A 23,542-nucleotide genomic window follows, 5' to 3' on the forward strand; every position below is an offset into this window, starting at 1 on the left:
ACCGATACACCAGTGTCCCAACCCAACCATCATGTTCACACAAATTCTCAGCTGTTGCTGTGTACATTTGATTAGTAGTAGTAAAGATTAGAGTGCATTTCAACCCATTCTAAAAAAAAAGAGAGTGCATTTCAACCTTTTTGTTTATTTTGCGAGGAAGAGGTAGACGCAGAATTAAAGATGCATCATCTCGTTTTGTCAAAAGAAGACATGTCCATTTTATTCCTGGTTAGCCTAGCCTGTCCCTTTGATCATCGCATCCAAGAAAGCTTCAATCGCCGCAGCTGGAGTGGCAGGCGTGCCAGGACGACAAGGCCAGGCCGGGCCGGCCACCACCCTGCCGTCGCTTTCCGGCCGGCATCCTCCCAGCTGCCAATCATCACGGCGCGCCCGCGCGGCGACCATGACATATGCCTTCTCCCGCCGGAGACGCAAACGCCACAACACATACCAACGCTACCTGCTTTCGATCATGTACATACGCGGGCCAAGTAGCGTGACGGGCAACGGGATCTCGCGGACACCCCGCTTTCCTTCCATGGTCGACGCGTCGTCGTCGTCGCCGCCGTCACGGTCACCGCGCGATCGATCCGTCGCGCGAACGACGCGGACAGAGCGAGAGACCGCCTGCGGTCGTGCGGGCGGGCCGGGCAGGCTCGAGTGGCCGTCGCGTCCGTCGACAACAGCAGCAGCAGCGCGGAACATGTGGGCGGGCGACCAAGTGGTGGGCGCCGTCCCACACGTACGTGTCCCTCTCCCCGCGCGTTATCCAGCCGCCGACACCCCCCGCCCCAGCTAACCTTTTGCCCGGCCGGCTCGTCTTCTTCTCCTGCCTTTTAGTCTCCACGCGGGGACAAACAAATCAAACGCCAAGACGCAAAGCGACCGGCCGCGCGCACGACACGAGCCAGCGAGCGAGCTCGACCCTCCTGCTGCTGCAGTGCTGCTACAGCTAAGCTTAGTGGGAAAGGGGAGAGAAGGCGGGCAGAGGCGTCGTCACGAGAGGCACGTCCACCGGCTGAGCTCACTCACCGCCACGCCACCGGTGCAACTTTCCATACACGCCGGGGCTAGTACTAGTCGTGTTGTTATATATAAAGGGCGAGGGGGTCGTGGGCGCTATGGAGAGGAGTAATAGCTGGTTCGGGCGGTGGCGGAAGAAGGCGCGGGAGGGGGAGGGGCAGGGCGGCGGCCGCCCCCGTGACCGTGAGAAGGTGGTGGACGGATCGGAGATCCGGGAGCTGATGGAGGACCGGGAGGCGTTCGGGATGCTCGTGGACAGCAAGTTCCGCCAGCTCGACGCCGACGGTCACGGCATGCTCTCCGTGAGCGAGCTGCGCCCCGCCGTGGAAGACATCGGCGCCGCGCTCGGGCTGCCCGCGGAGGGGGCGTCGCCCAACACCGACCATATCTACTCAGAGGTATGCATCTGTGTGTTCACCGGAATTATGCTTGCCGCTTGCTGGTTTTGCTTATCGTGTGTTGTTAGTTGCTACTCCTACGTACTATACTTCCAAGACAAAGCTACTATGGTAGCTGCTGAAGTGAGATGATCACTGGCGGTTCGAAGCATATGTGGTTATATATGGCCCTTTCTTCATTTCTTGGTTTCTTGGAGGTTTATACATGCTGCTTTAGTTCGGGATCAACGAATGCCTCAAAGGCATGTGATTTTTTCCGACAGCGTGGCCCATGTTTGAAGGGCTCTGGTCCTCCGTTCCATGTCAAATTTGTAGTTTGTCTAAGCTAAAACATAGTGCTTCAATATCCAGTTGTAATCAAAATAATAGAAACAAAATAACTCGCTCAAACATCCTTGATGAAATTGACTAACTTTTTGGAGCTGAAGCTCTGCCAAGAAAAAACTTTACTTCCATTTATTCTACATACTTGCATCCTTGACTGAGGATTGAGTACTCAACTGATCTATAGGATGCCAGTTGCCACTTGTCCCAATGAAATCGAGTCCTTGCGGATTTGGTCACTAAATTACGACAGGTCGAATTGTCAGTGCTATTATTATTGAAAAGTTGTAGTATGCATTATTGGCCCCGTTCGCTTCGTTGAAAAAATAAGTCGAAATATTGTTTCGGCTGATTTGTTGTGAGAGAAAAACACCGTTCCAGCTGAAAAAACAAGCTGAAAAAGATGGATTATTGAAAAGCATGTATATTTATGACATGGCAGCGACTTTGGCGCGCGCGTTCTGTCAGTATCAGATGGTGATACTAGTCTCTCGACCACTGCCGTACACTGTACTGCATTACATGTACATGCTTGGAGTGTCAATGCTTCAACAATAATTGAATTGTCAAACAAAGGAACGTTAATCATGAATTCCTGATCAACAGAACAGATGGCAGATTTCGAAGGCAATGGCAGAAATCTCAGATTGATTGCAGGCTTCCACTTACCTTGTTTCACAACCCTACTGGCGTGGCGTGCAGGTGGTGAGCGAGCTGACTCATGGGACATCCCAGGGTGAGGTGAGCAAGGCCGAGTTCCAGGAGGCGCTGTCAGACATACTCCTCGGCATGGCGGACGGGCTCAAGAGGGACCCCCTCGTGATACTGCGCATGGACGGCGAGGACCTCAGGGACTTCGTCGCCGGCAGCATATACGAACCCACAGCTGCTGCCATTTTCTCGCAGGTCGGTTTCGGTTCTGATTCAGAAGACGCGTCGTCCCTGCGTCAGTGCGTGTTGGCCGCTCTCCAGAAGCTGACCGTCGACCACGGAGTGCCACCGGCTTCAGACACCTGGGTCGCGGAGAACATCGTAGAGCCGGCATTGCAGCAGCTTCTTCCTGCCGATCAGCTTGAGCAGCAGCCGGCCTCCCGAGACGACTTGTTCCAGCAACTGAAGAAGCTGCTGGGCGCCATCGCTGATCGACTCCAGGAGCAGCCTGTGATCGTCGCGCACACCGAGAGCCACTATGACGGGAGCGGCGTCAAGAGACTGCTGGCCAACAAATTCGAGTTGGACAAGGTACACCAAACCAAAGTGTTTTTCTTTTTCTCGAACTCAAAGTTGTGATTTTCAGACCGTTTAGTTGCTGTTGGGGAGTGCCAATGCTGATGTGTGTTAAATTAATCTTGTTCTGTGCACCAGCTATTGGATTCTGTTTGGAAAGGTTTACCAGCAGAACATAAGAGCAAGGCGTCCAAGGAGTACCTCATAGCGGCGCTTGATAAGATGGCCGATGCTGCAAGCCTGCCATACTATGGTGCTGTTAAAGAGGTACCATCTCCAAATGGCACACAGCATCCTCTAACCCCTCTCCTCTGGAACTAACAATGATGATATATGCTCAATCGGGACGTAGATTTTGATGTTTCTAACCATCTGTCAGGTGGATGCTGTCGTGGAAGAGTCAATCAAAACAGTGGGCGTCGAAGAAGGAAAGGCAGCAGATGAAGCAGAGTTCAAGAAGTCGCTCACAGATATCCTTAGGGCCATCATGCTGAGGCTGAACGACAACCCCGTGTTCATCTCTACCGACATCGTCGTGCACGAGCCTTTGTCCGGCTCATCCACCCTGTTTTCATCGCCGCCGTTGACAACTTGACATCATCGATGGCGAATTGAAGTGAAACGTAGTACGACGAAAACATACAGGAAAACGGAACAGACCAGGGTTAATAGCTAGGGTCAGTATAGTATTTGAGCAGTGCCTGTGTTATTGCTTTTTGTTTGATCACAGGCACTGCCCTGCCGCAGCATGCTATGCTAGCTTGTTGCAAGTTTGCATCATGACAAGATGTCAAGATGCGAAGATGCAGGCCATCTGGTTTGTTAACCCGATTGACATATAAATTTGGAATAAGGCGTTCAAGCCATACATAATTACATATCATCAATGGCAACCTAATAGCTATTCTAAATTTTGTTTTGGTTGGGGATGCGCCTATGTGGAGCTCGAAGAAATATGTTACTCTATGCAAATACAGTCAATCAAATGTTACACTCTACTAGTCAAATGGTAACAAAGTGACAGTTTGCAGAAACTTCCCTTCATTCTGGATCTGAAAAGCAATCGACACGCTTGAGTTCAACAAGTGGTACTTCTTGATACAACACGCCACTTCACAGAAAAAGTTCTGCTCCAAAGGAGCAATCCAATGGAAGGAACAACCATCTCATCGCCTCCGAAGGTTATCCTTATCTAGAAATTGTCTGAAGAACACGTCTCATTACTAGGAATAAGATTGCTAAGACCTAACTAGGCCTTGTGCCTCTTGGTCTTTGTCTTGGGAGCCATGAAATCGTCGTCATCATCGTCATCTGTGTCATCACTTGCCTTTCTCTTCTTTTGAGACGTCAGTTTTCCAGCACTCTTTGCAGCCCCAGCTGACTTCTTTGCAGATGATGGCAGTGCCTTGGTTGGAGTTGGAGAAGAAGGCTTTCTCTTTGCCACAGGTGTTTTGACTGGTGACTTAAGCTTTTGGCCTTGTTTCTTCTCAAAAACTTTTGTAGCCACATCCAACGGGAGCAAACCCCATTCCATCAACCTATGCGCATCCAAAGAGTAATTGAATATATTAGTTTGCTTTAATAAGAACATTCACGCATATCCTTGAACTCCTGACACTGAAGGATAAATATATTAACACAGACTGCAGAAAAACCAATTCGGTTCATAAATATGCATTCAGGTCTGGGAGCTGTGTCAGCGGACATTTGATCATTTGACCAGTTAATGATACCTTCCGGAATGTTGTAGGTGCACTCAGTAAGATGGAAAGTTAGTATATTCTATGGCAAGAGAATGATCTAGCCCAGTGATGAATTTGCTGGGAACTAGCTGAAACCAAGACACAGCAACTACCAAAATATATATAAAAAAAAGAGTTGCCAAAGGATTCTTTTTCATAACAGAAAGTAACCAATGCTAGAGGCTAACTCTTTAATATTTAAATTTAAACCAAGTAAAAAGGCTTAATATTTGGCATTATGCATGTTTTTTAAGGAATTCATATCAGAATGGCATGGTTTAAAATAAAAGGAGTTATTTCAGCTAACCTTAGTTTATCTTTCCACAAGATATTACTTCACAAGATACCTTTCAACTAATCTAACATCAACCAAACATAATGCTAAATATTAATTCACAACATCATGGAAGCACAAAAAGGCATGATTCATTTCTTTATTATACAACAAAGGACCCATTTCGTGAGAATCACAATCAGATTGGCCTTTGCGTGCAGGTTTACATGTTCAAAATTAGAGCTCCGCAAATACATGCCTAAGTTTGCTACGCTACAGCTTAATCATGCCATAGTGTCTTAGGCAGTTGTATGGCTCAGACGCACATGGCGCACCACACTTTCTAAGCACCCTGTCCCACACGTCAGACTCTTTTTTTCTAGCCAGAAAATGTTGCCTTAGTTACCTAAGCTATAGTTGTGGACTTGTGGTACCCTTAGGCATCAACCAAACAGGATGTGCAGAATACTATGTTTCCTGCTACATTATATTATTAACACAGACTGTAATAACGAGTTACAAAATCCTAGAAAAATTCTTGTTTGTACTGTTGTTTACACAGTTACAGAATGTGAGCGTTGTTGCCATAATGATGCGTGTCACCACTGTGATTATCTTGCCAAAGGTGTGGCCTGACTGCTTGACAAACACTTTGTGAAGACGAATAGATCTCCAAAAGTTATGCAAGCTTTGGCAATGATTTATCAAACATAAGACATATTTTATACCATTGGTTCTCAGGCACCAGATTGGTCTGTACTGATCCAACACGATATGGGCCACACTACAGCTACATCTAGTTGGCTTGTAACACAAATCTTTACAAGCTTATAAACATTTAGTATCTCACCAGGTAGCAGCCATGTCACTGGTGGGGACCTGCTCGTAGAGTGATTCGTAGAATATCCTCAATGCATCCCTCTGCAGCAAAAAGAAAATTAGTTTGTTTTGCAGATGCATATCAGATTGGAGAAGGTTAGAATGGTCATACTTCTGCAGGAGGATCATGCTTCTGCCCTGGCAATTCATACACTTTCCTCTCTTTCTTCACCTTCTCTGCCTTTACAATGGCCATGTTTGCCTCTTCTTTGACACCCACTCGTTTCTTCCTTTTCTTAACCTCCTTCACCAAGCCACAAGACAATAAGTAAATTTACAACAACAGAATATCAGCCCAAGTAGATTGCATACCTTGAGATCTTCCAAATCTTCATCTTTAAATTTCTTAACCTTGGATGTCTTGGCATTACTTCCAGCAGCACCTGCACTTTTCTTCTGTGATATTGGCTGAAAGGTGCATAATTGTTAACCTCAAAACAAGAAGCTAGAGAAATATAGCTGAGAACAATAGGGCGTGAAAATTGCAACCGTAAAATCACCATCATCATCAGAATCAGCTTCTTCTTTCTTAACTTTCGAAGCCTTCATATTGCTATTCGTGGTGCCTTTCTGCTTCTCGTTTCCCTACAAAACAGGACAATGTTAGCTTCTTTAGAAGACACAAGAAAGAGTACCACCGTTCAGTAATCTAAGGCTACGTCATGTCATGTGCTCATTTTAGGGCAATAACATTTAGTGAAGACGAAAATAGTGAATAACAAAACTAAATCGAAGTTCAAAGTTAACAACCCTCAATTTTTGAACTAAATCCCAAAAATTCCGATAAAATTCCCTGAGACACAGATAAGTTCCAGGTTATCCCAACATTGGCCTGGAGGCCGGGGCATATCCGACCGACGGGCGATGGCAAAGCTTCGCCTCTGCGTTTACAAATCCACAAATAAAGTTGATAAAATGAGCTAACTGAAGGTAACCTAGCATTGCGTCCAAACAAAAAAAACGGTAACCTAGCAAAAATATTATCCAAAGAAATCTCTCAGGACCTAGCGTCGCTCGCACCACGACGCCCGCCACGCCACAGGCCAGAAAACAGAGATCTGGGGTAGAGGCAAACAAACCTTCTTTGCCCGGGAACGCGAAATCGGCAGGTTGTCTTCCTCGTCGTCCTCCTCCTCCTTCTTGACCTTGGAGGCGCTCGCATTACCCGATTTCTTAGCCCTAGAAATTGCCAGCGGGACGTTGTCCAATTCGTCATCATCTTCCTCCACCTCCTCCTTCGGGGGCTTCCTTACGGCTGCGGGACTAGCGGCGGCGGCGGCGGCCTCTCCGGCCATCGCTAACTCGCGCGGCGAGGGTTCACTTCGTTTTTCTCCTGCTGCCGCTGCTTATTGCCTACCGCGGGGAGGAAAATACTGAGGCACCGCCACGGCCCGCGAGTCCGTCAGGAATTTGCTGCGAACTGGCCGCGACCTTAATGGGCCCTTCCGATCCATAAAGGTGGGTAAGGTCAGTGCATCACGGGCTCTCGAACCAGATTTCTCGCACACGATCCAGGGGAGCAACTGTCAGTCAAATTGCCTGTTTCGACTACAGGCAAATTTGGTACCGTACGCAACTACAACTGCAGAGGATCCGGCGCTTCAGTTTCGCTATAATCCTGGTGACGATTTTTGTGATCCAGATCCAGATATTGGAAAGCGTCTTTTGTTGAGGCTTGACTAGACACGAAAGGTCCATCACGAATCAGACAGAACGATTTGTACTAGTAATACCTCTAGCTCTAGGGACCACAGACGTCCACATTGATATGTGTGGATCACTTCAGTTCATACATGGAAACTGCCGGAGCATAGGGCATCCAAATCCAAAACCGATCAGGAATCCAGAGAATTACGCTCCACTCCAATTAGGCAATTACCACCGGGGAGTCACGTCAAGGAAGCATATCATCAGCCTGCAATCGCACGAAATCCTCCGCTACTCCAAGCAACGACACGGATTTTGCTCTCCCCCGGAAAGAAGGGAAAAGTAGAGGACCGCGCTGCCGGTCCGCACCAGACGTGGCGCACCGACCCCTCAGATGATCCGTACCTTCTTCTCCTATAAAAAGTAATAAGCATGTTCGTTTCATCGTAAATGGTCGTGGATTATTCACTGCTGACTGATTTGATGGGAGAGAAAAATACTATTCTAGCTTATAATCCACGATCGTATTGGAACACGTGAACATGCTAATGATATGATCTGCTTATATTTATTTGTGTATATTTGTGCAAATCCTACTCGATCATACTGCTGCTACACGAGGAGTATTTGTATCTGTGTGAGCGCCCTTTCCGACTGTCAGGTGTCAAATCAGCAGCAGGCCTCGGCGTCCGATCCTCTGCTTCCACGGTCCCTGCGTGCGATCTCCACACGTCAGCAGGAAGAGCCTGTGCTTTGGGTCGTTACACGCACCTATCCATCTCCGCGCACACGACACGATACGATCGTGGTTGGTTACACGCGCCTATATCACTATCGTCGGTTCGCCCCCACGTCCGCCTCCCCCTCGGCTCGCTTTCCCCTGCCTTCGCCCAACGCTCCCCGAAACAAGCAGGAGAACCAGAGCAACCAACCGGCGCAGCAGGCAGCCAAGGCAATCAGCCATGTCGTACTACGGCGACCGGCGCGCGGAGTCGTCGATCGTGGAGGCGTTCACGCTGTCGCCGCTGCCGTACCCGGTGATCCTGATCCTGCTCATGGTGACGCTCCTGCTGGGCGTCTCCTGGTTCTTCACCTACGAGGACTTCATCGAGGAGGCGTCGCAGCAGCTGAGCTGGGCGCTGCTGGCCGTGCCCATCGCGCTCGTCCTCCTCATCCGCTGGATCTCCTCCGTCGACTCCTTCGAGGGCTACTTCGGCTTCTACCCCAGGGAGAGCCGCTGGAAGGGCTACGAGCGGCCCCCCGCCGAGGGCAGCTCACCCTGGGGCGTGGCCATGGTCGTCCTGCTCCTCCTCGTGCTCGCCAGCTTCCACTCCACCATCCAGGACATGTGGAGGCCATGAACGAATCGACGAATCCTGCTTCCATCTCAATCTCATACGTGATTCTCTGTACATGCATGCAGTGTGCTCGATCAGCCTTTTCTTGCGCGCTTGGTTGGTTTCAATTCCACACGCGCATGTATGCGCTTAATTGTACTGGTTGGTTGCTGATCGATCGATAATTCGATGTACATATACATTTATGTTATTATTAGGGGATGCTGCAGCTGGCTGTTAGCTGCAGGATATAGAGTTTGAGGGTGATATACTCATCAGTTAGCTGCCTGTAAGACTGGTTTTGGTTTTGGTTTTGCTACAATCGTGATTCCTATCTTGGTTTCTGTTCTGGATGTATCCTTTTTCAAGGTTCCTTTGCTTTGGTTTCCCTGTCTTGAATTGACTGGAACCATCTCACACTTTGTTCTCTCTTTCCACCAAACTATATTCGTGCGTGTACTATACGTGGACACTAAGGAACTGTTGGCTTGTTCGTTGCTGGTTCGTGAGAAAGTACTGCTGGCTGGTTTATGTGAGAGAAAAATACTGTTTCTAACTGAAAACATTGTTTATGTGAAAGCGTGAGAGGGCTGGCCAACACCAGCCAGCCAGCCGCTCCAGCCGAACAGGGCTGTGGCCGGGTGTGTGAGATTCTTTACTTGGCCAGCAGCGCTCATCGTCAACATGGAAACAACAGTTGGCCTGGTTCGTGGTAGATAATATACTTCAAACGTGCAAGTGCAAGTACAGCGGCGCCACTCGATCAGGTCATATATGTATAGGACTAATTGACGGGCATGTATATGATATGCACAGGAAAAAAAAAAGGTGTACGTAGATGTGATAAGAGCGGGCACTGCGTTCGGCGCCGGCAATCATGCCACTCGCCTCCTACTCTATCTTTCCGTTTGGCGATACTTGGATGATTCAGACTTCAGAGTTCACACCGCTGAGAGTTGCGCGTCTCCATTCTCAGCCCATGCTTGTCCTGTTGTCCGGCCAGCACTCGTGTTGGAGAAGCGGACAGCACTTCGACGAACACACGGAGGAAGACAAGGAGTGGTGGTGGTTGGGCCGTCGCCCGTCGAGAGGGAGCCTTTTGTGCTCCAAATCCAATTTAATTTTTCATTCGGCAGAGAGAAAAGCTGCAGCAGCTTCTAGGGGATTTGCAACGTTGGCAGCCCCTCGATCGACCAGTGGACCGGCTGTGCCTGTGGTGTACGAGGAGTAGCTTTATATTCCTGGACTGGAAAATTGGAAAACCTCCAGCCAGTTTCACCCTCCGAAAGGAATTCGTTTTCCGCGGTCACCCGTCGCCCTCGGAGGCAGCCCATCGATCAATTCACGTCTCCTCTCCTGTCACGGCCACCTCCTCGTCATCCTGTGTGGGCGTGTGGCTCGCCAAGCAACAACGCATCACCGCTACCGCCCCGTCCTTCCGTCCCGTCTGTCGGGCGGTGCGTCGGCGACGCGGTTTTGTGCGGTGTCGCCGGCACGGCACATCCATCGGCAGTGCACTGCTGCAGAGCGGAAGGCACAAACCTAACAACATCCATCACCTAGCTGTTCGAGCGATCTGCAGTCTGCACCCTGCTTAATGAACGTTAAGTTCCGTTGCAATGATTCAGAGGACCACAGCAATCAACGGCGATGGTCCGCGCGCGGCGGCACCAATCATCGGAGCAGGCCTTAATTCGGGAAGGTCCGAGCGGAGCGCATCGCCCGCTGGTGCGCGCGGTTGGTGTTACGCAAGTCCGCACCGGAGGGCGGAGGTGCAAAGCCTACCGGCGGGTGCCGGGTTTTCTTTTTTATCTCTCTGTGCTGGTCCTATGGATGCCTTATTGCCTTTCAGCCTTTCGCTGAAGCCGCGTGCGCCTTGTGCGAAGTTTACGCTCCAGTATCTAGCTAGCTAGCTGTAAGGATTCGTCCATTTGCTGCCGACACTGATTTAATTACTTCCGCTAAACAAAAGTGGAAAAGAAGCTAGGCGTGGCTCGCAGTTGCAGCTTGCCAGCTTACACCAACTTGTTCTGCCCTTTCATCGCTCATCGGTCGGGGCGTACGTGTGGATTTTTTTTAACCCTTTTTTTAATATAATTTTAAATCTAACACTGACGGATTTTTTTTAAAACTAACACTTTTGGCCGTGTCTATTGTCCTGGCGTGGCCAAATATCTGTGCCACGTCATGCATGGTGGCGCGGTAGAGGGCTGACGTGGCGTGGGCCGGCCTGGGGGACCGATGACGTGGCAGGTCCTGCCGCGCCACCGACCCTGGTGCATCACTGCCGCGCCACCGACCCTGGCGCGGCAGTGCCTCTGGACCAAATAAACCGCACGAGCAACCATACCACCTGGCTGTTGCGCCTGCCGTCGGCCCGGGCTACCTGGATGGTAGAATCGAAACGCGTCGCGCCCGTATTTTGTTGAGTTTTTTCACGGCCGAATAGAGAATTTGATAAGCCAATGATTAGTTTTTCGTCTTTCGTAATACGGTTATGCACCATTTTAACTAATCAATTACGAAAAATTGCCACCGGCGTCCAGATACGCCGGGACTGTCGGTTCCCGAACGCAGGGTACTTAATCTCGCTGGCAATGCTGCCGCGACTCAAAAAACGAATAAGAAGCAAATTAACAGGCTGCCACATAACATATTCATTGTTTTGACATAAGTTTGAGATAACATAACCAAATAACCCCATAAGTTTCGGATGACAATATTCGTTTGACCTAACAAACTAAGACCCAGGAGTGTAAGGATCCTTCGGACGCCTTTGTCTCTTCGGATTTGTTGGCAACACATTGGGAGTGTAGCCAACGTCGGTATGGTCGCGTCGACGGTGCGTACGGCTCGTACCCTGCAGGTATATGATACGCACGATTACTTATAATTCTTTATGATCGTTAGTTCATGGAGCCTACGTATTTAAATAAATTATCTTTGATAGTACCTGTGAGGCTCCTTGGGTACCAAGCGGGGCACCACCTAGCTGAGACATGCCGATCTCGTGCTGCGGCCATTCGTCCCACTGGTCGTGCTATCCGCGGAAGCCAAGGGGTTCGTCGTCGTCGTCGTCCTCCTCCTCCTCGTCCTCGGTTGCAGGGTCCTTCCCAGCGCTATGATGTGGTGGTGTACGCACCGCGGAAGTGGCACCCTGCGTCATCGGCTGAGAAGAGCCGGCTGGTGTCCTCAAAGAGGCTGAAGACGTGTCACCCGACCACGCGGGGAGTGGCGGTTCCTCATAAGGAGTGTCCATGCAGCTCAACTTCTGAGCTAGCTTCCTGCAGCTCTTCTTTACCTTCTGCATAAATAGACGTTAAAGTTAGTTCATTACCCAAAGGCATATACACTAAAGAAATATTTTCGAAACGGACTAGTTTATGTTTACCTCCACAAAAGCCGCGAGAACGCCTGGCCCCTGCCTTCTAGACTCGTGAAGCCGGAACGTTGCTTCGTTGGATAGCCTTAACAATTGTGTCGCTTGGGTACAGAAACACGGTTGGACAGTTTTAGTACACATACTTAATACCAAAAGGATAACAAATTGTACCATTCAAGTATCTTACCACGTATCTTTGAAGCGGGGCTCTCTATAGCTGTGTGTTCTCCCTAGTGGTAACGTCGTACACATCTTCGATGACATCTTCCTCCGAGTCCTCGTCAATCGCCACGTCAGTGTATGGGGGCTTGATATGTGTCCTCGTAGACCTATGAAGCCACCGCAGGTACTCGTCGAAGGTGTGCTGATCGTGTGGAGGACCCACAAGGACCGCATGTGGTACCCTAGTCTGACACAAATGGATGTACGAGCTGTGTGTCATGCGCCAATCCTTGGTCTTATACCTCTTCCTTTGGTCAAACCTACAACAAAACGATGTTAGTTGTACCAAACACACCTCTGAATTGTAGCATTGTTATTAATCGATAATGCACCCGTGTAATGCTTGATTGGAGTAAAGCGGTGGTGGGTAGCCTATCATTCTTCCAAACTGTCTGCAGACCCGGATGGGCAAGTGAATCTCGACCACATGTAAGAAAATAAGAGGGACGTCGCAGCGATACTCGTGTGACTCGTCCCTAGTGACAGGACTCAGATAGCCCTGGAGCTCCGGAGAATCCCAAGGACACCAAAACACCTGAAATTTCATAATTGTGTTAGGTTGTGATATAGTGTACATCGAAGAAGACACTGCTATGATAGTATAGAGAGCGTAACCTGGTGCTGTGTCAGGACGTTGAGACCGTCCGTATACTCCCTGTACTTGCACCACGCATTCCCTCTAACTAACTGTGCTTCCGTCCAGATATACAGAGCTGTAGGGAGTGTATCATGCCCGTTCCATCGCTGCATTGAACATGATAATAAATTAGCAACAAATAATCTCATTATATCTAACTGCCTGGAAGATAATGAACCGAAGTACTTACCGGTAAACCATTATTAAGGGGCCTCCCAACGGGCAATCGTTCCCAACACCAAACCTGGAGTAGGTAGGAGCAACCCCTAAGGTTCGCATGTCCTGAGGTGCGATGGCAGGCAACGCATAGCTATCAATATGTCCATGCCAGGACTATGCTGCCCCAGCTATGCCCCGATATGTTCTCCCACGGCTGATGAAGTATGTCAAGGAAGATCCAGCTGATGGTATTGCCTAAGGCGTCTGGGAAGAGGAAAGCACCAAGAAAGTGCCAGAGCCACACTCGAGCGAACCTGTCGATCTGTGCCTCCTCAGCTTGTGGGTCCAAGTACTCAAAGCACTCTGTGATCCAGGACAGCGAAACACCGAAACTTTTCTTGTAATTGATCAAAGAAAATAAGACCCGATGCCAGCTGTAAAGCAATGCAAGTATTAAATAGGCTTGAATTACTCACTTATTTTCCTTGGAAGCATCGTCGTCCGGTGGAAGAAAACTAGTAAATTGAGCCACCAACTCCCTCCATTGATCATTGTCAACTATCCCTGTCACTGGAAGTCCCCCCAACCGAATGCCTAAAATAGCCTTCACGTCCTGCAACGTCAAGGTCATCTCGCCACAAGGTAGGTGAAACATGTGGGTCTCAGGTCTCCACCTGTTATAAGAATAGAACAACTGTTAATTGCCTCCAATTTGTTAGAAGAAAGTTTACGTACAAAGAATACACTCGCACCTATCTACAGCTGCAGTAAGTAGTACTGGGTCAAGGGGTGGAAGACTATGGTTGACAACACGGACAAGCTTGAGGAAGCCGGCATGCCATATGTACGGCGTATAACGCTCATCCCACTGATGCGCCCTGGTGTGAGTGCAGGGCCTCAAAGGAGGCAATGACACCTCTACGTCGTTGTCACTCAAGATGTGTGCTCGGTGTTGGTCGTCGTACTCCACCTTAAGAATGGGGTACAACGGATGCTGCGTGGGAGGGGCCATCCTGTTACAAATTGATAAATAAAGCGTTAGAGTATTCAAATTAACAAAATTCAAGTTAACATTAGTAAGTTCACAAACAAATCACAAACAAATTCACTAACCTAACTAGCCTAAATCCCTAAACCCAAAATCCTAACTATACTAGATAATAAATACATAATCAATCCATATAAAACTTTGGTTCTAAAATTACAAGTAATCTCTCCGTCTCAAAATAAATACATATCTTGTTTCTCGAGTAGTCAAATATGTTTAAGTTTGATCAAAACAAAAAAAATGGTATCAATATTTGTATCTCCTAATAAGTTTATTACGAAAGTATACTCCATGCTTAATGTAATAGTACATATTATGTATCATAATTATTAGTATGCTATTATATAAATTTGTTCAAATTTTTTAAAAAAATTAACTTCAGGAAGCGAGATGTGCATTTATTTAGGACGGAAGGGGTACTTCCTCCATCACATAACAATAGTCGTTCTCAGATATCGCAAAGACACTAATACTCAATGAAAATAGCCTCGATGCCTCTACATGCTCCTAGAAATGCTAGCACTAGCAGACCATAATCAACTCTTTTGCTTCTGCGCCGGCCGCTCGAGGATTGCGAGGGCACGTGGGGGTACCGTAGGGATACAAAAAAATACTAATTATACTATATAATAAAAAAAATATGAAATCGAGAGGGAGGTACCTTAGGAGCGGGTGGCCTTGATGCGCTGGCGTTCGTGGCGCGACCGGCTAGGGCGCTGTGTGGCGGGAGTGGCCGGGCGTGACATGGGCGAGCGGCCGAGGCCGGGCCATGCGGGCGAGGGCGGGCGCGTGCGCGGCGTGGTCGGGCGGGCGCGGGCGCTGGCGGCGGGGCGCGTGCGGCTGGCGGCAGCGGCGGCGGTGTTCGGGCGGGCGGGCAGGGCAGGGGTGCGTGCGGGTGGGCGAGCTCGCACGCGGTATATATTTGGTCCAGCCGCGCCATGGATCAGGGCGCGGCAGTGCCGCGCCAGGGTCGGTGGCGTGGCAGGACCTGCCACGTCATCGGTCCCCCCGGCCGGCCCACGCCACGTCAGCCCTCTACCGCGCCACCATGCATGGCGCGGCATAGGCATTTAGCTGTGCCAGGGCAATAGGCGCGGCCAAAAGTGTTAGTTTAAAAAAACCCGTCAGTGTTAGATTTAAAATTATATTAAAAAAAGGGTTAAAATTAAAAAAAAATCTACGTGTGTGTGGTCAGATATCATTTGGGCATCCAGCTCGTTCAAGCGGCCATACGAGGAGGCATGAGCTCCCAACCGTACCTCGAAATAGTGGAGAAAATGAGCGTTCGAGCTAGTAGAAACCTGTGAAAGGAACAGGAGACAGCTTGTCCAGCTACTGGGCAATCTGTGTGGCCTATACCGTTCGGCAGTGGGCATGGCGTCGTGCGCGGTGGGTGCAACGAGTTCTACTTCTTCCGCTGTCCATGTCCATGTCCATCCCCTATCCCATCGGCGCGGCCAAGGGTCGCGTGACATGGGCAGCCAAACACACCTAAGCTAAAAAGCGCTGCTGCACAGAAATCTGCGGCTAATGTTTGGCAGGCCGCTGGGGACTAGGGCAGCCCACGAAGCACAACGACACGAGGCCCAAGCTGGAGGGTGCCTAGGTGCCACTATCTGGGTGGGGATCATACTGTTTTTAGAAGGGACAATTGGCCGACGGACATCCAAAGTGATGGTCGTTAGTTGGTGGACACCCCGTTTTGAGTAGTTTGCTAGAAGACACTCTGGTTTCGTAAAATTAGGCCATAGGACACCGTGGACCGGTTGTAGCCGGTTGAGGGGAGAGAACAGCGGTGAAATGACATTTTTGCCCCTACCACTTTCTTCTTCCTCTCTCCCTTTCTCTTTTTTTCTGTTTCCTGTCCCCATCACCCTCTTCGCCTCCCGCACCCGCCGTCACGTATCACACCGTCGTGGGTGGCTATGCCTCCGACGCCGCTCCTCCGGCGGTCCACTTCGGCGCCGTGCGTGGGCCATGGCTGCTTCATCCACATGGCGACAACAGCGGCTCTCCATGGCGGCAGCGCTTCCCCAAGGCTGAGCGTCGTCCACCTCCATCCTGGTGGCCGCGCGACCTCCCTCTTCTCCCTTGCCAGCGAAGGAGTGGCCTGAGGTGCTCCTAGCCGCCGTAGGCCATGCACCTCACCTCTTCCTCGACTGGTGGATCCGGCAGCCTCTCCAGCGGTAGCGCCCTCCATGGCCCGATTGGGGGCGGCGGCGGTGCCCTCCATGGTCACCATGGCATCTTCGGCAACGGCGGCGGCGGTCGAGCACAAGGTGCAGGGGAGGTGCGGTGGCCTTCCATGGTCGCCTCTAGGGCTACAGCGGCCCTCCACGGCAACCTCTACAGCGGCAGCGCCCTCCATGGCCAGATTGGGGCCGCGGCACTCCTATCGCCGGCAACAACAGTGCCTTCCATGGCCCGATTGGGGGGTGCCCTCCATGGTCACCTCGACATCTTCGACAACGGCGGCGGCAGTCGAGCACGAGGTGCAGGGGAGGTGCGGCGACCTTCCATGGCCACCTCTAGGGCTATGGTGGCCCTCCACGACAACCTCTACAGCGGCAGCTCCCCCATGGCCAGATTAGGGCCACGGCGCTCCTATCGCCGGCAGCAGCAGCGCCCGCATGGCCATGGCTACGGTAGCTCGCCAGCTCGTCTGTGCGCTGTCGTAGAACCGACTAATTTATAAGAGTATAAGTACAATGGCAGCCCGCAAGCGGTCGTACTATCATACTTGAACCCATATAAACCCGGTAGTCCATCGAGTACCACGACGGGTCTCGATAAATGATTTACAACAACCAAGATCGTACATGATTCAACATACATGTCACATATTACATAAAGTTCATAGATACATTTCCATCATTAGAGTATGAAACTAAGTTATTACAAACCAAGTTTGATAGATAAAAGCAAAAGCAAAATAAGTTTGAAAGTAGCATTTGCCAACATAGTTTGATAAAGTGCCAACATATGATCACAATCCACAAAAGCATGTAGAAGGATTAAATAAGAAGCCTGCCCAAGGCTTACTCCTCATCCACAGCGGGATAGAAGCAACTCTTGCAATAACCATGATACACAGTGCCATCTGCAACAATGAGAAATAAAACCCTGAGTACGAGAAGGTACTCAACTAGACTTACCCGTCATAAACCAGAAATAAAATGACTTCAAGGATCATGCAAGGCTATATAAGTGGATGTAGCTTGACAACATTTTGCATAAAAAGCGATTAACTCAATTACACAATTATAATTCAGTTATCAAGTTAATTATGACTATCCATCTCTAAATTAGCAACTATCCTATGCCAAACATGTGGTATGTCATTTTAAGAGCATACAATAGTAACCATAGCAGGTATTATAATTCTATGTTTAACCGAACCATCATATTCCATAATACAATTACTACGATGTTGGGGCTAGCCAAGTTTCTCACTATTCGGGAGAGATAGCGATTCGAATCGATTTCAACCAGCTGGGAATTTATTTCTAACACAAACCCAGGCAGACCAGATCAATAGTCACCTTAGGTCACCTTAGGTACAACTCAAGTACATATTTCGTGGGTTCACCTAGCGCCGCACAATTAGGGACAACCAAATGCCAGGACGTTCAGGCCTAGCCTACCCTTGGGCTTAGTCTGGCTCCCCGCATATCCTTACTACCATCCAGAGTGCGCACTCTTACAGAGCGGGGCCCGACCTGAGTTGAGCTACTCGACTTCGCGGTCGGAATGAGTTATCTGGCCAGCTAAGTGATAGGCATGCGTTCAATCTTGTCAGAAGTGCCAACAACGGTACAGTCCTTACTCGGCATAGATGGAATCACATGAGTCAACCTACCATAGACTCCGCCTAGCCTTGATTTACTTTTACCCCATGGTTCTTTTCCATGATATCAAATATAGCCAACCGTGCTTCGATATCCACCTATATCTCGCAGGTGATAGGAAATCACCCGACTTCTACCGGTCTAAGCTTGGCTAAGCATATACTCGATCCTGGACCTGTATAGGGTTAAAGGTAGTACTTCTGGACAAGGAATTTATATGCATCAAGTGGTTCTAATCAACTCTTATAACCTAATGCATCAATCATAAGGACTTGAGTAATATTTTGTAAAATACTGGAAGACTTAGAATGCTTCAAGGCTTGCCTTTCAGAAAGGAAGTGGGGCGGTGGTCGGGGCACTCCGAAAGCTCTTCTAGGGTCTGCTCCTCTCCTTCAGGAGCTGTGGCTTGAGGAATCTCCTGCTGGTCCCCTTCCTCTTCTTTGTTGAACTCCAGCAACATTATCTCCTCCGTCGATCCTAGATGCATGAGTATGACATAAGATATGACGAATGCATTCATGTTGACAAGTATAGCATGGTGAATTAGGGATGAAAACGGTACGGATATTTTCTGACCGTATTCGAAACCGAATCTGTTTAGAGGGGTTGAGACCTGTTCGTATCCGAGTTCGGATATCCAACATCCGATACCGTATCCGTATCCGAATACTCAAATCGCATATTTATGATGTCGATATCCAATCGTATCCTATCCGACATAGTTGACACTATCCGTATTTGAATCCGAATCTAGACAGAAATATGAAAACAAATGTAATATCAGTGATATCCGTCCGTATTCGATCCGTTTTCATCTGATGAATGGATTCTTGTAAGCATTCTTAACAACATGGTATTAAAGTAATAACAAGTGCATCACATTTTACTGAGTATGTGTATATCTCTTCTTGATTATTTAATCAACTACTTCAACAATGTATTTACTTATACCACAAAACAGCAGCTACTTGTTTTACTCATAACTAAAGTTCTACTTATCCAAATGTGGTGATCTTGGACTTTCTAGAAAGCTTATAAAATTATCTACAACTTTCCTTTAATGCTCTTACTATGATTCAAGAGTTATATAGGGCAAACAATTCATTCAATGAAATATATCCAGGAAGTAAACCTTTCGGACAACAAATTTGTAACAGCTAGAACTCGAAAAGCCTAAGTCCTATGACTGTGAAAATTTAACACAAGGTAGATTAGTAAGTTATATACAACTTTGTTATTAACAAGTTTTACAGCAGAGACCATTATCCATACGAAACCATCCACACAATCAAAATTATACATGCAGTCTTGTATTTGAATGACAAAGCGATAATTAGTTGTACACCATCAATGGCTTCTAAGCCATACCATTGACATCAACAGTTACTATGCATCATAAGAACCATAGAAAACATTATGCTTAATCACAATCTAATTATTTAAATGCCTTTATTAATTTAATTAAATAATTAGGATAAATAATAAACATATACCAAAGGTGCATCATAAATTCTCAAAAATTTATAGTGGCTTACTAGTGCTACCAATAGACTATTGTAAACGTTTCATGCCATTTTAGCAAGTAAAACATCATATGCAAAAATGACAAGGCATAAAGGCTTAAAATAGCATAAATAGGAAACCCTAGTGAAAAGTGTCAAGCAACAGATTTTATAATTTTTTTAGCATCCATATGGTACTAGGACAACCTCCAATAAATTTCATGAGTATTGGATTCATAATTAATTTATAAAAATTCATACAAGGATCACCTAATTATAAAAGGAAAATCTATAACTAGAAATCTATTCATGCTATGGCCCTCAAATTTTTACCAGAGCTTATACTTATCAAGAACAGCTCACCACATAAGTTTCATAATTTTTGGAGCACAGGAACTCCAGATATAAATTAAACAAGTTTACATACATTTAAAAACATATTTCAAGTTTCATTTTAAATCTTCTAGAAACTCTACTACAAATGCTAATATCATATTTTTCATAAATACTACACTTCCTAAGGAACACTACAAAATTTGGTTCACAAATTTTGGATCTCTATAGCTCAACTTATCAATTTTCAAAGTTGCACACAAAAACAGGAACAAATGAACTAGCCTACTACACTACAATCGCTGACAGGCGGGACCCGTTGTCAATCGACCCCACACGTCAGTTAAACAAAAACAAGGCACGACGCTGCATCGACGTGGTTCGGCCACAGCTCGTCGCCGGCGAAGACAAGTGAACCTATGTGTTCTACAGAGTAGCGCGCGTCTACCGCAGTGAAGGTGTGGCGGAGCGTGCTTGTCGCCGGCCATGGCGGCACGACGGCGTTGCTCTACGGTGTACTAGTCATCAACGGCCACGGCGAAGCCAGGCGAGGTGCGCTACATCATCATGGTGATCGTGCGAACTTATCTAGACGACCTAGGTGGCTTGAGGCGCTCTAGCAAAGCATGGCCACGGCGACGGCCATGGCGGAGCTCTGGCAAAGGCATACTCACGGTGGCGCAAGGCAGAACATGGCTTACCAAAGGCACGACGGTGGGCGCGGCAAGGTGGGAAGGGTGGAGCAGGGTGAGGCGGAGCTATGAGCGCAACGGATTGGAGAATGTGGCGGCGGTGAGCGTAGGTGGGCTCGGCAGAGCGTCTGCGATGGCGACAGCAAGCGTAGTGAGCAAGGGAGCGCGAGGAGGTGAGTGAGAGCAGACGACCGGCTCGGTGGTGACTTAAACGCGTCGCTGAGGTCGTGCTGGCCATCGATGCCTGATGAGCGGGCCCAGCGCCGACATACGGCCGCCAGATGGGGCACGCGGCCATGGCTGGCCACCACGCGGCGGGCAACTCCTGCTGGCTAGTCGGCCACCAAAGGTCGGTTCAGTTCAGTGCCCGCGATGCAAGTCTGACAGTGTGATTTCAAGCATCAAAATCTCCTGGCTCGTAGCTTGTTAGTGCAAACAACCTAAACATAAATTGTAGACCTATGCACCAGCTCCAATTCTTGTTTAGAACTCTAGTCTCAATTCTCAACCAAACTCGAGTTATTTCATCCCCAAGTCGAGCTTGTCAAACTGTCAGTGTAGCTGACTTAGAAAAATTTTGCTAACTATTGAAAACAGGGAATTGATGATTCTTGTGAGCCTAATTCAAGTATGTTAGGAGCTAAACTAATCTATGACCCAAAAATAAAAGTTGTTCCTCTTATCAAATACTACAACTTTACTTTAGTGACCACCTCCATGCAAGGTCTCTATCATATGGTTCAAACTTGGTCAAACACCTTACATTCAAAAGATGGCTTATACATGAACTAGTACTTAGTGACCAATTTAGCACTAACCATGAATACCAAAGTTGTTCATAATGATCTTCTAAACATGTTTAAACTATTTGCAAGGTCACACAATCATTTCTTGCATTGGTTACACATAGAGCTGTCTAGGTCAACATATATAGCATCACTTAAGGACTTGATCATGAAAAGTGACCTTCATAACCATTGTTCCGCTAGTCATCATAACTGTAGCTAATATGCTTTAGTGACTCACATAAACCATTTACATGTATTCACTCATGATCATATGCATAGATACAAGGAGACATGAAATAACAAGCATCTTTCATATGTTTCAATCACATGTTTCAATTGTAAAAGCTTATATATGAATGCTCTATACTCATGCTCATGCAATGCAAGTCAAATTATGCAAGGTCAACACCTAGGGTGTTACAGCCCCTCCCCCTTATAAAAATCTTGTCCCGAGATTTGCAAGACCTACCATTCTTGGAAAAAGGTGGGATAAACCTCTCGTAAATAATCCTCCCGTTCCCACGTAGCATCTTGTTCACAGTGATTGTTCCACACCACCTTATAGAACTTAATGATCTTACTCCGTGTTACTCTTTCCATCTCTTCTAACACTCAGATTGGCTTTTCTTCATAGGTCAAATCCGATTGAAGATTTATGTTGGTGGGTGCAATAGCTTCTTCAGGACACGAAGACATTTTTCAACTGAGAAACATGGAAGACATCAAATACTGCACTCATCTCGGGTGGAAGTTGTAACTTATAAGCGACATTCCCTTTCTGTTCCATAATCTTGTATGGTCCTACATATCTAGGTGCAAGCTTCTTTTTCACTGCAAACCTCTTCACCCCCTTCATGGGTGATACTTTCAAGTATACATAGTCACCCACTTCAAAAGTCAGTGGTCTTCTTCTTTTATCAGCATAACTCTTTTATCTTGATTGAGCTGCCTTCATATGATGTTGTATAATACGCACTTGCTCTTCAGCTTCATTGACAAAGTCAATACCAAAGTATCTCCTTTCACCGGGCTCAATCCAATTCAACGGAGTTCTATATTTTTTGTCGTACAAGGCTTCAAACAGAGCCATCTTGATGCTTGCTTGATAACTGTTGTTGTAGGAGAACTCAGCTAAAGGTAACCATTTCTCCCATGAACCTTTGAAAGATATAACACAAGCTCTTAGCAAATCTTCTAAGATTTGGTTCACTCACTCTGTCTGTTCTGAAGTTTACGGATGGTATGCTGAACTTCTGATCAATTTAGTCCCCAAGGCCTAGTGTAAGTGTTCTCAGAAATGAGCTACGAACTGTGGTCCTTGGTCTGAGATTATGGTCCTGGGTACTCCATGTAGTCTCACGATCTGAGAAACATACAACTCAGTGTACTTCCCCACGTGATACCTTATGTTCACAGGTATAAAATGTGCTGACTTGGTGAGACGATCTATGATGACCCATATTGAATCGTGACCTTGCTGTGTCATTGGAAGGCCTATGTTAAAGTCCATACTGATTTTTCCCATTTCCAACCTGGAATAGGCAATGGCTGAAGTAACCCAACAGATTTCATATGAATAGCTTTTACTCTACTGCAGTTATTGCACCTAGCGACATAGACTGTGATCTCCTTCTTCATCTTAGTCCACCAAAAACGGGTTTTCAAATCTTGATACATCTTACTACTACCCCGATGGATAGACAATTTGGACGAATGAGCTTCCGCTAGAATTTGATTTCTAAGCTCACGGTCTTTCGGTACCACAAGTCGGTCCTCAAACCATAGTACACCCTTTTCATCTAATCTGAAATGCTTGGTTTCTTGATCTTGCATCTTTCTCTTGATGTGACTTATACCTACATCTGTCTGCTATAGCTCTATGATTTTGCTCTCAAGTGAACAACTGATAGTGATATTATGCAGTACAACAGGATGTAACAAATTGAAGCCATCTTCCAACAATGCTTCCACAGTGTTGCAATGAGATTTCTGACTGAGTGCATCGGCTACAATATTAGCTTTCCCTGGATGGTAATGCACTTCCAAATTGTAGTCCTTAATCAGCTCTAGCCATCTTCGT

General features: G+C 47.5%; 3 protein-coding genes across 3 annotated transcripts; 2 read left to right on the forward strand and 1 right to left on the reverse strand.

The window, feature by feature from the left end:
* Positions 1-834: 834 nt before the first annotated feature.
* Positions 835-3,855, forward strand: LOC136548630 (uncharacterized). The gene is made up of 4 exons (XM_066540088.1): positions 835-1,421; positions 2,448-2,987; positions 3,111-3,239; positions 3,352-3,855. The coding sequence occupies exons 1-4, from the start codon at positions 1,122-1,124 to the stop codon at positions 3,565-3,567; spliced, it is 1,185 nt and encodes a 394-aa protein (XP_066396185.1). The 5' UTR covers positions 835-1,121; the 3' UTR covers positions 3,568-3,855.
* Positions 3,856-3,979: 124 nt separating this feature from the next.
* Positions 3,980-7,302, reverse strand: LOC136548639 (uncharacterized). Its single transcript, XM_066540092.1, has 6 exons — positions 6,947-7,302; positions 6,357-6,452; positions 6,180-6,275; positions 5,980-6,111; positions 5,839-5,909; positions 3,980-4,510 (listed from the first exon to the last, which is right to left on the reverse strand). Exons 1-6 carry the CDS (start codon positions 7,160-7,162, stop codon positions 4,222-4,224), a joined length of 900 nt encoding a protein of 299 aa, XP_066396189.1. The 5' UTR covers positions 7,163-7,302; the 3' UTR covers positions 3,980-4,221.
* An 810-nt stretch (positions 7,303-8,112) lies between these two features.
* On the forward strand, positions 8,113-9,206 carry LOC136548645 (uncharacterized). The gene has a single exon (XM_066540097.1). The coding sequence runs from the start codon at positions 8,477-8,479 to the stop codon at positions 8,873-8,875; it is 399 nt and encodes a 132-aa protein (XP_066396194.1). The 5' UTR covers positions 8,113-8,476; the 3' UTR covers positions 8,876-9,206.
* The last annotated feature ends 14,336 nt before the right edge of the window (positions 9,207-23,542 follow it).

The sequence above is a fragment of the Miscanthus floridulus genome, chromosome 1 (assembly GCF_019320115.1).
Source record: "Miscanthus floridulus cultivar M001 chromosome 1, ASM1932011v1, whole genome shotgun sequence".
Taxonomy (NCBI): Eukaryota; Viridiplantae; Streptophyta; class Magnoliopsida; order Poales; family Poaceae; genus Miscanthus; species Miscanthus floridulus.

Coding starts and splice junctions, on each gene's coding strand:
- LOC136548630 (XM_066540088.1), top strand. CDS start 1,122: ATGGAGAGGAGTAATAGCTGGTTCGGGCGGTGGCGGAAGAAGGCGCGG. Junction 1,422..2,447: donor CCGACCATATCTACTCAGAG/GTATGCATCTGT, acceptor CGTGGCGTGCAG/GTGGTGAGCGAGCTGACTCA. Junction 2,988..3,110: donor ACAAATTCGAGTTGGACAAG/GTACACCAAACC, acceptor TCTGTGCACCAG/CTATTGGATTCTGTTTGGAA.
- LOC136548639 (XM_066540092.1), bottom strand. CDS start 7,162: ATGGCCGGAGAGGCCGCCGCCGCCGCCGCTAGTCCCGCAGCCGTAAGG. Junction 6,112..6,179: donor AAGATTTGGAAGATCTCAAG/GTATGCAATCTA, acceptor GGCTTGGTGAAG/GAGGTTAAGAAAAGGAAGAA. Junction 5,910..5,979: donor AGCATGATCCTCCTGCAGAA/GTATGACCATTC, acceptor TTTTTGCTGCAG/AGGGATGCATTGAGGATATT.
- LOC136548645 (XM_066540097.1), top strand. CDS start 8,477: ATGTCGTACTACGGCGACCGGCGCGCGGAGTCGTCGATCGTGGAGGCG.